Here is a 13,961-nt window from a genome sequence, read left to right on the forward strand (position 1 = left end):
TATATGTTAGAAGAAATGAAGTTATATATTAAGTCATTTTTTCTGTACTTGTTCTGATGGATATTATAACAGTGACATAGATCATCCAGATTGATCAGTCATCACAATATAATTATATTTTGCCTTAAAATGTGCTTTTGGGCCGGGCGTGATGGCTCACACCTGTAATCCCAGCACTTTGGGAGGCTGAGGCAGGTGGATCACAAGGTCAGGAGAAAGAGACCATCCTGGCTAACACGGTGAAACCCCATCTCTACTAAAAATACAAAAAATTAGCCAGGCATGGGGGCGGGTGCCTGTAGTCCCAGCTACTTGGGAGGCTGAGGCAGGAGAATGGTGTGTACCCAGGAGGCGGAGCTTGCAGTGAGCCGAGATTGCGCCACTGCACTCCAGCCTGGGCGACAGAGCGAGACTCCGTCTAAACAAAAAAAAGAAAGAAAAAAATTTGCTTTTGTATTGATATTTGATCATATCTGACTAGGACTCAATATACCTCAAACAAAATGGTGAGGTCACTTTGTTAAGGAAAGGCTGACAAGAAACGGTTAACTAATTACATCCTTCAGCCTCCTCCTGTTTCTTTCCTGGCCCAAATGGGTCCCTGCTGTTCCCTCTTAGAACCTGTGAATTCTTGAGAGGAAAACTGAGCAGCAATTAGAAATAGTGGATATTAGAAATATCCACTATAAATTTGATATGCTTTCTTTATTATGCTTATGTCCAACCTCTTCCTAAACTTGGGGAGAAAATTAGATAATTTTATGTAAAACCTGTTCTCCTGGGTTGCTGGCTGATTAGGAAAAGACAAATAGGAAGTCAAGAAATTATTCTAAAGATTACTTCGCTACAAACCATAAGTAAAATAACTTACCACTAATGACTAGGTGTTGACTATTGAGAATGTGGGTGTGTTGCTCCTTTATTCTAAGCAATAAACTCCTTCTTATATTTTCTTTCAGCTATAGAGGATGAGTTTGACTTTGCTCTGGGAAAACAAACTCCGGCATTTCTAAAGAAGTGTGTTTGCTACATTAGGAAAATTGCTAACATTGAGCGCTTTGTGAAAATCCCAGAGATGGGAAAATACATGGATATAACTGGAACAGAACCGAGGATTATTCGGGACCCAGAAGCCCAAGAAAAGCTGATAAAACTCAGGGATGAATTTATTCCTACTATTGTTGCATCATCTAATCTGAGAGTGTACACATCTGTTACTCATTGTGACATGAAACTAGGCTACTCCCAAGAAATAGAAAATCATTACATCGAAGGACTTGGTAAACAATTTTATGAGGACATGATTGATATAATTCAGGCAACGATACAACAGAATTTTGACACTGAAACTGATACACTCTATGACGAAATCCTTCAACATTCATCGTTATGTAAAACATACGCCTCCTTCTATGAGTACAAATGTGAATCTCTAAACATAGTGCATAATTACATTCTTCCAAGCAAAGCTGGACACATCAACCCTCTTATTATATATGGTGGGCCATGCACTGGGAAGACCCTTCTGCTAGCTGAAGTAGCAAAGAAGGTAAAAGCCTATTCTTTCCCATGTATATTTGTAAAAACTTGTACTTTTGGAAAATGGTAAATTAATCAAATTTGTTTCTACTTTCTCCATTTACTATGTGAATTATAGTTTGTCTTTTAGGAGTGAATACTTCAGTGCTTCTTTTTTGCTGGTGTAACAGTTATATTGAGAGAGCAAAACTCATGGGGTACCACTGGAAAGCAAGTTTATTTTTTTCTTTCACTGTTCAGACTCATGTTGTGGGCTAGTTCCCATCCCTCACCCCATTTGGATGAAAACCCAGGCCAATCTCAATAACTGTTCTCATCCCTTTCAGACAAAGACAAGCCCTCTGGTCACTCCTGCCTGCTAAATCAGTCTCAGTTCAGTAATGAGTATGTCCAAGCTAAGGTAAAAATGAAAATATCAGTCTACACTTTTCTTCCCCATCTAGGGCCTCTCATAAACAAGGCACCTAAGGTGGGAAATGGGGATCTTCTTTCTTTTTCCACGTGGCACTTCTTTCTCTCCTTTCCTAATCCCAATAACATTTATGATTCCTGTAAAGTTACAGTTTAGGGGATATGGGAAAGTTAAGGTGGCCAGAAAGTTATTACATAACCAGTACTGTTCTGAACTGGACTGTGAACTCTCTGTTCTTAGCACATGTTTAAAGCTGTCTCCCATCTCTTTGGAGGCTTTTTCATGGCTTCCTGGAGGTCCTTCCCCTCCTGTACCTCTGCCCTATCTTCCCTGAGCGTCTCTTACCTACAGTTGCCTAGACACAGGGGGAATGCATCTTTTTTCTAGCTGGTTACTTCCTCAGCTCCTAGACATCCAGCAATGTGCTTCTAGTACCTTTCTGCTAAGATCCTGTCTACATCCCAGCACACTCCTTAGACAGGACCTGCGAAAAGCAAACAAAAACCCTTGTCAGCTCACTGTAGCCTGCCATCCACATGTAGCACATGGGAAACACTCAGGTATTGTTTTTCCCTGAGGAACTCTAGACCTCTGGGCCAGTCCCAGCCCTGCAGCTCTGTCTCACTTCTCCATCACAGCAGCTAGGCAGCCTCAGTCACTCAGCCTTCATGGTTTCCAGATGTCACTAGGTACCAGATGCCTATATCCCCAAGCTGTAGGGGGCATTCTATAGGTGGTCCACTAAAGTCCCTTCCTCTTGGCTGGAAGTCAAAGACAGGCATCTCTCTGACCTCCTTTTCGGGAGGGGGAGGTGAGAGAAACAACCCGCAGCACCCTGATCCCCACCATTTTTCCCTGCCTCTCCAGTCTTCTTTTTCAGGCTAGCAGTGGGTAATCTATTAACAGTAGCAAAACTGGTTTTCAGAATCTCCCTTTCAAGTCCTGCATGATGGTCTGGAACCTCATTTTGGAATGTGGTATCTGCTGAGTTGGCTCTTCAGCCTAAACAGGATGAAACTAGTTCCATTATTTTTAACCTCCTCTTCCCTTAGTGTCAAAGTGTGGTGATTTATTTTATTATGGTGTTAATTCTGAAGCTCTGTGTTATTCTTCCCATGGTGACTCTCTTAAGAACAGAACTTTCTTTAAGTTCACAAATATTCTCATAACCTGTCATGTGCTACATAATCTCAAATTGGTCCTCTTGAAGACAAGAACAGAGACAGTTGCATTGCACCATATGTAAGGATTAGGTTCCAAAGTAAGCCCATAGGTAAAATCAGGTATATTCCACTTACCTTTGAAAAGTCCATAGGAAGTCTAATTTGCTTTTTCTTAATCTATCAAGCCCAGCTGGGTTTTCTGCTTGTGTTAGAAGATATAGCTTTTTCTTTAATTAAGCACCAGATGAAGTAGCAGGTTTGTATTTAGGGTCCACATTGCATCGCATAAATTGTGTATGCATATGTTTGTGTGCCTTTGAACACGAATTTGTATGTGTGTCTTCAAACTTTAGAATAATTATTCCAAGTAAGCAAGATAGTAACACCATGAGGGGCACCTGAGAACTGAAACCAAATGAGTAAACATTCACATATGCCATTTTGTACTCACCCTAGGGCCCTTTTCCTTGTGGAGGAAAGGAGCATACACGTCGTTGGAGGAAACAAATATTGTTCAATTTGACTAAGTCAAAGGTTCATGTGATGCATCTGCACATGCTCTAGCACAACAGGTCAAGACTTATGTGGGATGTGCTGATTCCCTGCACAGATAAGCAGTCCCAGTAGGGCAGAGTGTGGTAACTGTCCAGAGTTGGTCAGTTTAAGGAACGGCTTTCTGAGCTCTTGCTCTTCTGGATATTTTGTCCAATAGCCTGAGTCTGTCTATTGACTACCCAGGAGTCGGGTCCTCCAAGAAACTGTGCCTCTTTTTAGATCCCCTGCCTGAGCTTCACTTACCTTTCTCCTGGGGAATGTCTGACTCACTGTCAACAACAACCTGTACTGTCCTGTGACCTCATGTCCCTTTGAGGATGCAGATAGATATCTCATTTTTATCTCATGTGTCACCCAACATTTCCATGAGCATGAGCTCGTGATGGTAGGGCTGCTCTCTACAGACATCACATGTTCAGCAACATGTGACTGGGAGGACGGAGGAGGATGCCTATAGTTATCATAAGCAATCAATGTAGAAACAAACCGGTGTTTTCAAATTTACCACCAAAGGATACGTGTTGAATGACAAGATTGTCTTCCTTGAAATCAGCTTCAAAGGTTGAGGCTAAACAACAGCAACAAAATGTTTATTTTCCTTAACAGCTCCTTATAAAACTGATCTCCATAAATCTTTCTAATCTTATTCATCCCTTAACCTGAACTATCTCTCTTGAGGAAGCAAAGTTCACAAACTTACCTCCTATTGTGTAAAATCACTCTTCCTTATCTCAGGCATATCCTTGGTAAATTCCAAGGATAACTGAAAGACTTTATTTTCCTAAAAATACTCATTGGAGTATTTTATGCCTTGGGCATATTTCTTCTTATCCTGACCTTTCAAAACAGAAAGACTAAACTTAGTGGGCTCCTCACATATTTTATCCTTTAACGCCACAGAATATTTAAGAAATGAAAGAATGAAAAGTCAGGTATGACTTCTACTCCGGCTTTTTCTCTTGGTGACCATTTAACTCTGAGCAGTCATTGATCCAGCTTGGGCCTCAGTTTCCTCTCCTATTAAATGACACTGTAATCTCATCTACCCTTCAGAGAGATAATGTGAGGACTGATGGCTGCATGTATATAAAATCAACTATCTGTTACAAAGCACAACGTTTAACAAAGCTCTTTTAACCACCATTCTGTGGATTTTATAACAGATAAATAATAATCAAAATTATGACCCTATAACACCATAAAATTATCTCTAAATCATAAAAGATTATATTCAGAGTAATTTCAGTACTGAATATTTTTATTGCTTTCTAATTAATTGGAAATTTGATCAGCCATATATGACATTATATGCTCTCAATTAATGCATATATTGAACTTAATATAATATGTAAATCATTACTTATCCATTCATTAAACACTTACAAAGGACCTACTGTGTGCCAACAGCTGCACCAGGAAATGGATATTCATTCAGTGATACAAAGCTGACCATACTAGATATTTATATTTGTAATTCATGAAACACCTTGTATCTTCTGGAATGCAAGCTAAATATTGCCTAATGAGTGAAAAATACTATTATTGCTACTTTAGTACACTCAGTAAGGGTAATCCTGAGGGTCTCACCTGTAGATTTTGGTACACAAGCTTCATGGCAGTTCTTTGGCCTTCTCAAAAGGTTTTTCCAATTTTTGGTCCTAAGCTATTTCCTGCACAGTAGAGGTGACCAGAAGTCTGAGCTCTGAGGAGAGGCAATGTTATCACATATGACCATGTGAATACATATTACCATTCTAAACTCCACTTTTGTGTTTTAGGCTTATGGCTGGCTACATGAGGACACAGGACCAGAATCTGACCCAGTAGTCATCGTGAGATTTCTAGGAATGACAGACATGAGTTCTGACCTTAGGACTCTCCTTCTAAGTGTTTGTGAACAATTGGCAGTTAACTACCGGTGTCTGGTTCAAAGCTACCCTAAGAAGATCCATGACCTCTGTGACTTATTTATAAATCTTTTGAATGAGTCTTCACTGCAGAGACCTCTAGTCATAATATTCGATGCACTAGAGCAGCTCTCAGAGAATGATGATGCCAGGAAGCTTTGGTGGCTCCCAGCTCACCTGCCCCGCTTTGTCCGGATAGTCCTTTCCACGCTGCCCAACAAACATGGGATCTTGCAGAAACTAAGGTGCCTTATCCATGAAGAAGACAACTACATTGAGCTGATTCCCCGAGACAGGAAGATGTGCAGCCAAGTTCTCAAACACCAGCTGCTGCGCATCAAAAGGAAGGTCACATCAGGCCAGCAGATTTATGTGAACAACGCATTATCCAAGTGCACACTGCCAATGTTTGTGAACCTGACCTTCAGGGAGGTGAGACACTGGAGATCTCACAAAGACGTCGATGAATCCTCCCTCTCTGTCACCGTTCATGAAAGTATAGAGCAGTTGTTCTGGTCCTTGGAGAAGAAGTGTGGTCAGAAACTGGTCTGTAGGGCTCTTGGTTACATCACTATGGCCAAAATGGGTCTGAGTGAAATGGAACTGGAGGATGTGTTAGCCCTAGACAACAGTGTAATGAGTGAGCTCAATGAAAACACCAGACCCAGCAATCCCCTGAGAGTACCTTACTTGTACATTGCAAGGCTCAAGGAGGGTCTCAGTGGATACCTAATAGAAAGACATGTGAAAAATGTCACACTCCTGGTCTGGGCCAACAGACATCTGCAGCTCATAGCCCAGAAGCTATATCTGCAGGATGACAATGACTTGCGTGAAATGCACACCATCCTAGCAGATTATTTTCTGGGGGTTTGGTCAGGGGGCAGGAGGAAAGTCTTCTGCCTTGAGGACCGCTACTTGAATGGCTGCCTTGACTTGGAGAGCAGAAGTTTGCTGGAGGAAGATAAGCACTTCATGGAACAGGCTTCCTTTGACAGGCAGGCTCCAGACCAGCCCTGGGTTTTCCAGTGTAATCCCCTGGAACCTGACATCTTTTTCGTCAATCATCGGAAAATGTCTGAGCTTTTGTACCACTTGACAAGGTGTGGAAAAACCGATGACCTGCTTTATGGCATCATCATGAACTTCAGCTGGCTTTATACCATGATCAAAATTGGCCAGTTTGACAAAGTGCTTTCAGACATTGAGCTGGCTTACAACTACTCGCAAGAGAAGGAGCTGAAGTTCCTGGCCAACACCCTCCGCGGCATCAAAAACAAGGTCATTGCATTTCCCGGCTCCCTTTCAGCAGAGCTTCAGCAAAGACTGCTGCCTGTTGTAAGCTCCCTGCCCAAACTTAGACATCTTCTTTTAGAGTGTGACAAAGATGGGCCCAAATATTGCTCCATTGTACCACTGCATTCATCCATGGATGTGACATACAGCCCAGAGCGTCTTCCCTTATCATCCAGTCACCTGCATGTCACAGAGATCCTGCCTACCTGTAACCCCAGCACTGTCCTCACAGCTTTAGAAAATGGTTCCATCAGCACCTGGGATGTAGAGACTCGACAGCTACTCAGGCAAATCACCACAGCCCAGTCTGTCATCCTGGGCATGAAACTCACCAGTGATGAAAAGTACCTTGTGGTGGCTACAACAAATAACACCTTGTTGATTTATGACAATGTCAATTCTTGTCTTCTGTCTGAAGTAGAAATCAAGGGGACCAAGCATGGAAGCAGCGCCACCTACATCAATGGATTTACACTGTCTGCCAACCATGCCCTTGCATGGCTTGAAGCCAGCAAAGATGTCACTGTCATCGATCTGCTGTACGGATGGCCGCTTTACCAGTTCCACTGCTGGTATGAAGTGACGTGCGTCCAGTGCTCCCTGGATGGTCTGTATGCTTTCTGTGGCCAATACCTGAACACAACCACCATATTTCATTTAGGGAGTGGAGAAAAGTTATGTACAGTGACATCAGAATTTTCAGGTGGATTTGTGAAGTTTCTTCTTATCTTGGACACAGCTCAGGAAATGGTCATGGTAGACAGTGAAGGAAGTCTTTCTGTTTGGAATACTGAGGACATTTCCAGCCCCCAGCTGACTGATGACTTTGATTGCCGAAGAGAAGATAGCGAGGTGGTCAGCATTGAGCTTTCAGAAGACCAAAGTGCAGTTCTGATCTGTAAAGCCCTCAGCATTGAGCTCTTAGATACTGGTCTGTGGAAGGTGGCTGAAAAGTTCAGAGCCAAGCACAATGAACGCTTTATATCTGCCGTGCTGTCTAAAAATGGAGATTGTATCATCGCCACCATGGAAAATACCTCAGCTGTGTTTTTTTGGAGGCGGGACACGGGACAGTGTATGGCAAGCTTGCAGGAAATCTCAGGTTCCATTGTTAAGTTAGTGAAATCCAGTCACCACAATATGCTACTGTCTTTATCAACCAGTGGTGTTCTTTCCATTTGGGACATAGATATAATCACAGCTATGTCCAACATAGATAAGACTGGAAAATCCATCCAAAGTCTGTTGTTGCCTGCTAGAGGGGAAATCATTTACTCCCTGGATGGATCCGATTGTGTTCATAAGTGGAACTTCACCAGTGGCTTCATCGAAGCGGTATTCAAGCATGAAGGAATAGTTGAACACTGTGTGTTAACATCCACTGGAGATATAATGGTGACATCAGATGACAAAAGCAGCCAGTATGTCTGGCACACCAGCAGTGGTGAAAACCTTTTTCGAATTAACGGGCAGAGAATATCTCAGCTGCTGATTACACACAATGACCAATTTGTGGTGTCGCTCTGTGAGGAAAACGCCTCCAGGGTTTGGAGGCTCGCCACAGGCCACAGGGTCTGCAACATTCTGACCACTTTGCAGAATGCCTTTATTACCTCCGCAAATACCTTTGTGGTGGGAATGACTAAAAGCAAAGTGTTGGCAGTCAGTCTTTGGACAGGAAGTATCACCAAGAAATTTTGCTGTGAAGATGGGACCACCATCGTGAATTTTAAATTAATCCCTGACTGTCCTGATATCATCGTGTTTATCACATCAGCCGAGACTGTGAACATCTGGAGTCTGACAGATGAAGTGATCTGTCGGCGCGTGCAACTTCCAAACAACTTCTTGAAAAATCTGGAGGATTTTGAAATTTCTCCCAATGGAAAGCTAGGCATTATATCCAGGGGAGATGAAAACATCAACGTGCTAGATTTACACAGTGGTAAATTGCGGGTGGTTCACGCCTCTGGGATCATCTGGCGGCAGAGGTTGTCTCGGGATGGTCGCTACCTGGTATACATTTGTTTCCGAAATGGGGAGGAGGAGGATGAAAATGGTGCAATATTCAGTTTAATTGTAATGAGACTGGCAGATGGCAAAAATATCGGTGCTTGTTCCCTTTACAAAACACCAACTTTCCTTGCACTCTCCCAGAGGCACCTGAACATCATTGTGGGCTTTGATGATGGGAGTATAGGGATCTACACGGTAGTAGACCGCGTAGATGCTGCACTGAAAATCAAAATTGCCACTTCAAATAGCAGACAAATTTTCAACAATGCAACACAAACCTCCAGGCCAAAGTGTAACAGTTATTGTTTTAAAATATCTGTGGATTGCTTATGGAGAGAGTCCACTGAGGTCTTTGCAAGAGACAGCCCCATCACAGTTAGTGACTCTACTGAGTCCAATGAAGCAACACCCTCCAAGAAACACAACTCTTGTTATGAGCGGGTATGCTCGGCCCTAGAAGCCAGGGGCCACAGCTATGCCCCTGATAACTGACAAAATGTTTTCCAGCTAAGCAGAAATATGTGATCCAAGTACAGAAGGAAAAAAAAATGTGCCCCAAATGATAAACTATTCATTTCTTAAAAGGCAGGAACGATGCTGGAATTCCAGTGTTTTATTAAGATGTTCATGAAATGGACAAATAGGAGGTTAGTCTTGGGTGTGGTCTTTTTGTCAAAGTGTATCCAGAATGTCAGAATTTCTAGTAGTAGTATTTAAATGGTTACTTCATCTGAAAGGCAGAGGCTAAAAGTTTTTAAATTAGCTGTGTGGTGAGGCAGCATAATACATCCCATTGGTTAAGACGAGAGAGGCTAGAGTTATATACAGATCATTTGGATGGGAATTAGTTCTACAAAAATCGGCTGAAATCATGAAGACAAAGAGCTGCTTGACTTCAAATGATTGTTTGATAAGTAAACACAGCCTTAATCTCTCTTTAAATTTTACAGTCCTGACAACTGTGTACACCTAGTCTGCAGTGAATGGTCTAAAGGTGCAAAATAATGTAACAAAAATACCTAAGTGTATTCCCAGTTTCCCGAGAGATATGACCTGAAATGTGAGACTGTGGACTGGACTGGGACAAGAACTAACTACCACTATCATAGGGCTACTGAACGTGGAGAGTCAGTCTTTATTAAAATACAGTTGCAACAATTGCATGCGAGGGTTTCTGTATAACAGAATATATGATTTTTAAACTATTTCCTGGGTTGCAAAAGAACACATTTAATTAGAAACAACAATCTTTTTGCATCTTTTTGAAATGCCTGTTTGTGCTGGGTGTAAAGAAGAATTACAGGAAGGGCATTACAAATCTGGTCAAAACACCTGTCCATTTCCATCATTGTACTAACAGAAGTCTGTACTATTTGGTCAGTTGTATGGAAGCATAAATATTCCCTAAATTCCTGCAGTTAGTCTTCATAGAAAGCAAGCTTTCTCAACATGCCATCTCTGAGATACTGATGATGTTTGCCTTACTCACATTCCTTCTCTTTCCTGTGTAAAATGCAGATAGATGACCAAACACTCTGGGATAAACTGAATATGCCTGTCTTTGTGCTAAAATATTCCATAAATCTTAAGGATGTCCAAAAGTTCTTTATTGTCCTTGTTTGCAATCACTTTCTTACTTCTACACACCATCTGTATGCTTCTTTATCTGTTACTCTTCCTGGTTGAGGACTCTTCTGAGGCTTTTATAGTCCTATCCATTTCAAAGCAGAAGCCGTGGAACGGTATTAAATATTTTTTAAAATTAATTCACCTGTTTAAAAGAAAACATTGCATCTCAAAAGGTGAAGATGATTGTTCTTTCTTGCATATCCTCCTCATGGCATGTCCTTTGATAACTTTTCAAAAGGTATCCACACTTTTGGTTGAGTTTAGTTTTCTTAGAAAGTAGAGAAGTAACACTTTACTAGAATAATGAACAAGGAATTGATTTGCTCTAGGCCCAGCTCTGCCATGAACTCATTGTGTATTCCTAGACAGGTCTTTAACCTCATCAGTGTGTTGTTTTTGTGAAGTGCAAAATAAAGGTAGTGATAGTTTCTGCTGTAGCCCTCATAGGGACATTGGGAAGCAGTATAAGAAAAACTTCAGCAACATCATGATTATTGAGGCTAACGGGAAAAATAAATTCATGTAACCCATAGAGAATCCAAGTCAATTGTATTTCCCTTTGGAAAGCAGTTTAACATGTAAGCATTCAAAGATGTGATTCAGATATACCCAGCTCCATAGTGAAAGATGTTTTTCAGTATGTTACTTCTGGTTTAGCTACTAGCCAGGGAGGTGGTAGCCCAGAGAAGGCAACCCACATACAGATCACCTGGAGTTGATTACATGAGTCTATGCTTTTGAGCTCTTTAGGCAACACATTCTCATTCCTGTCATTATCAGTTGAACCTCCATGCCACACATTTCTAAGAATTAAATGCCTAGATGGATTAAATGTAGTATGTGAATGTTCTATGTAAAAGCCAATAGAGTATACAAGTGACTTGAATGATTTTTCCTAACTTGTCTGCAACTGATAGCTCATATTGAATGTTTTTATGTAAACTTTGTATCGTTGGGAAGAATTACCCAATCAGAGATTTATATTTTCATAAATGTTACATTTAGTTAAATTTTGTTACAGAGTTGTTACACTAGAAAATTATTTCAGTCTTCAAACAATATAGTCTTGTGTATGTATTATTTGTATGAATAAAAGATAAACTACTTAGATTGGCGTGCTGCTTTTCTCCCCCATTTTTGGCAGATGTGATTAGAGACCTTCAGTAATAATAATAACTGTTCATGCTTACTGAGTGCTTACATTGCACCAGGCACTGTACTTAGAGCTTTGCATGTACTAAGCCATTTAAACTTCACAACAGCCCTGTGAAGTAGGTACTGTTAGTATTCCAAATGTATAGGTAAAGAAACCTAGAAACAGGGGTCCAGGGAGAATAGCTGAACAAGATTTCAGTGCACTCTCAGTGTCTTTTTCCTTAACTTTCTCAAAGTACATCAAAATAGAGCATTTAGTATCTAGTAGGCACTTAGAGATCAATAATGACCTACAAGATGTTTTCTAACTCGCAGGTGGGAGACTGGGTTAGCTCTGAAGATCGCTGAAGGTTGCTGCAAACTCTCAGGTTTTTCAGGTATACAGAAATAGTTGATGAATTCATTAATAGAAGGATGGGGAGGAAGGAGAAGAAGGATGATTGAGGAGTTGTCTCTCATAAATTCCCTTTGCGCGAACGAGCAGGACCAAGGTGAGCCTTCCCATGTGCCCTTTCTTCCATCTCTTGCCTCTTGGATCTGAGAATCCACACACACACCAAAAAATATTTTTAAAAAACAGAAACAGAGGAGTATTGGTGTGCTTAAGTGATAATACATAGGAAATAATTATCTGAAAGCTTATATCTAGTTGTCATGAAATAATTGTTCTCAGAGAAACTTTAATGTGTTAAGAAAATAAATTATTCTGGTTTATTGCCTGCATCACATGGCTGAGACTAACGTGTTCAAAATTTACCACCACTGAAAACAATTCCATTACTTACAAAGGGTAATATCTTTAGGTTGAAATGGCTAAACCCCTCTCCTTTTAGTTCTCAAAGAAAATGTAGAGAAGTTAATAAATATTTGCAAAAAAGCATTTCAAATGAATAGAGTTTGTTTAAATATCTTCTTTCCTAGAGTCAAGAACACAACAGTCAACACTGTATGCTTGCTATGCCCAAGGTATTATGCTATATCCTGGAATGATTTGAAAAGTCACCCATGACTCCTGCCATCCAGAACCCTACAGTCTAGAAGAGACACAGCTAAACCAGATGAGACTGATTTCAAAGTTAGTAAGAGTGAGAGCCAGGTGCTGAGGATATACTACAGAGGAGCAATTAACGCTACCTGAGTATCAAAAAGGTTGACCCAGAGGAGATAGAGCTGAGGCTAGAAGAATAATTAGGACTTAGCTGTCAATGTCAGAGAGACATTTCAGGTAAAGGAAGCTGCATGAGCAAAAATGGGAGTTGAAGCATATTTCAGGTGACTTCAAATGCTGTTGGGATTTTAGACTTTATTCAGTAGTCAATAGTGTCACTGAAAGCCAGGGGCCCAGCCTAGGTCCTGCTGCTCACTACACAGAAAGCCAATCACTAAGGCAATGAGTATTGTCAGGGAAGAAGGCTTTATTATGGGTGATATCAGCCAGAGACAGGAGACAAGACTCAAATCTGAATCTCCCCTGTGTAAAGTTGGGGTTTATATGGGGGGAGAAAACAGGCAGGGCAAGGAAGAGGAGTTGATCAATAGGCAGCAGGTGTCTAGCATCTCACTGTAACCTCCTATAGGAAAACAGGAATTAGGGAGGGTTAAGGAGGGGGAACTGGTCAACAGGCAGCAGGTGTAAGTTTCTCAAGCTTCAGTGCTATGGGCATTTGGCTTGTTGGAAAATTGTGCTGGTTTCAACAGGGAGCTGGGAAAAAAAGTTTTAGGGAAGGGCAGTTACTTTGTCAGATGGCTTTAAGACGGAAGAGATCAGAAGCTGGGAGACCAGTAAAGACCATGGCTATGATCTCAGAAAGTGTTAGAACCTGATCTTAGAACCTGCTTAGAGTAGGGGCAATTCAAGATTTATTTCAGGGCTTAATGGATAGAGGTGTTTGATGAAGGAGAGGGAAAACTCAAATCCAGTTCCAATTGAAATTGAGTAGATAGAATTACAAATGTAAAGTGACCAGGGGATGAAAGTGGGGGGAAATCACAAAACAAACTTGGACCTAGAGAGTTTAAAAGTAAGACATCCATCTAGCCCATTAGAAATAGGCTATCTATCCCATGGAGAAAACTGAAATAAAAACCCACTCAGTTCTTTCTTTCTCAGGAGCCCTTACTGCAATGCCTAATATAGTGTGGGGAGTATTTTGGGTTACAACATAAACGGATACCATAATGTTTTTAATGTTGTTTGTTTTTTAGAACTCTTTCACAAATTTGGAACCGTGTAGATAAATCCACTCAAAAAAATTAGCTTTCCTATCTTTCATGACTCATTGGCTGGGA

General features: G+C 41.0%; 1 protein-coding gene across 1 annotated transcript in view; it reads left to right on the forward strand.

Moving 5' to 3' along the window:
* The window catches only part of NWD2 (NACHT and WD repeat domain containing 2), a 208,527-nt gene extending 196,902 nt beyond the window's left edge, over positions 1-11,625 (forward strand). The window contains exons 6-7 of the mRNA XM_003776437.5: positions 960-1,549; positions 5,448-11,625. Of these exons, the coding sequence (XP_003776485.4) occupies positions 960-1,549; positions 5,448-9,380 (4,523 nt within the window). The 3' untranslated portion in view covers positions 9,381-11,625. The remainder of the gene's footprint in view (positions 1-959; positions 1,550-5,447) is intronic.
* Positions 11,626-13,961: the final 2,336 nt, after the last annotated feature.

Source organism: Pongo abelii, chromosome 3, assembly GCF_028885655.2.
Source record: "Pongo abelii isolate AG06213 chromosome 3, NHGRI_mPonAbe1-v2.0_pri, whole genome shotgun sequence".
Taxonomy (NCBI): domain Eukaryota; kingdom Metazoa; phylum Chordata; class Mammalia; order Primates; family Hominidae; genus Pongo; species Pongo abelii.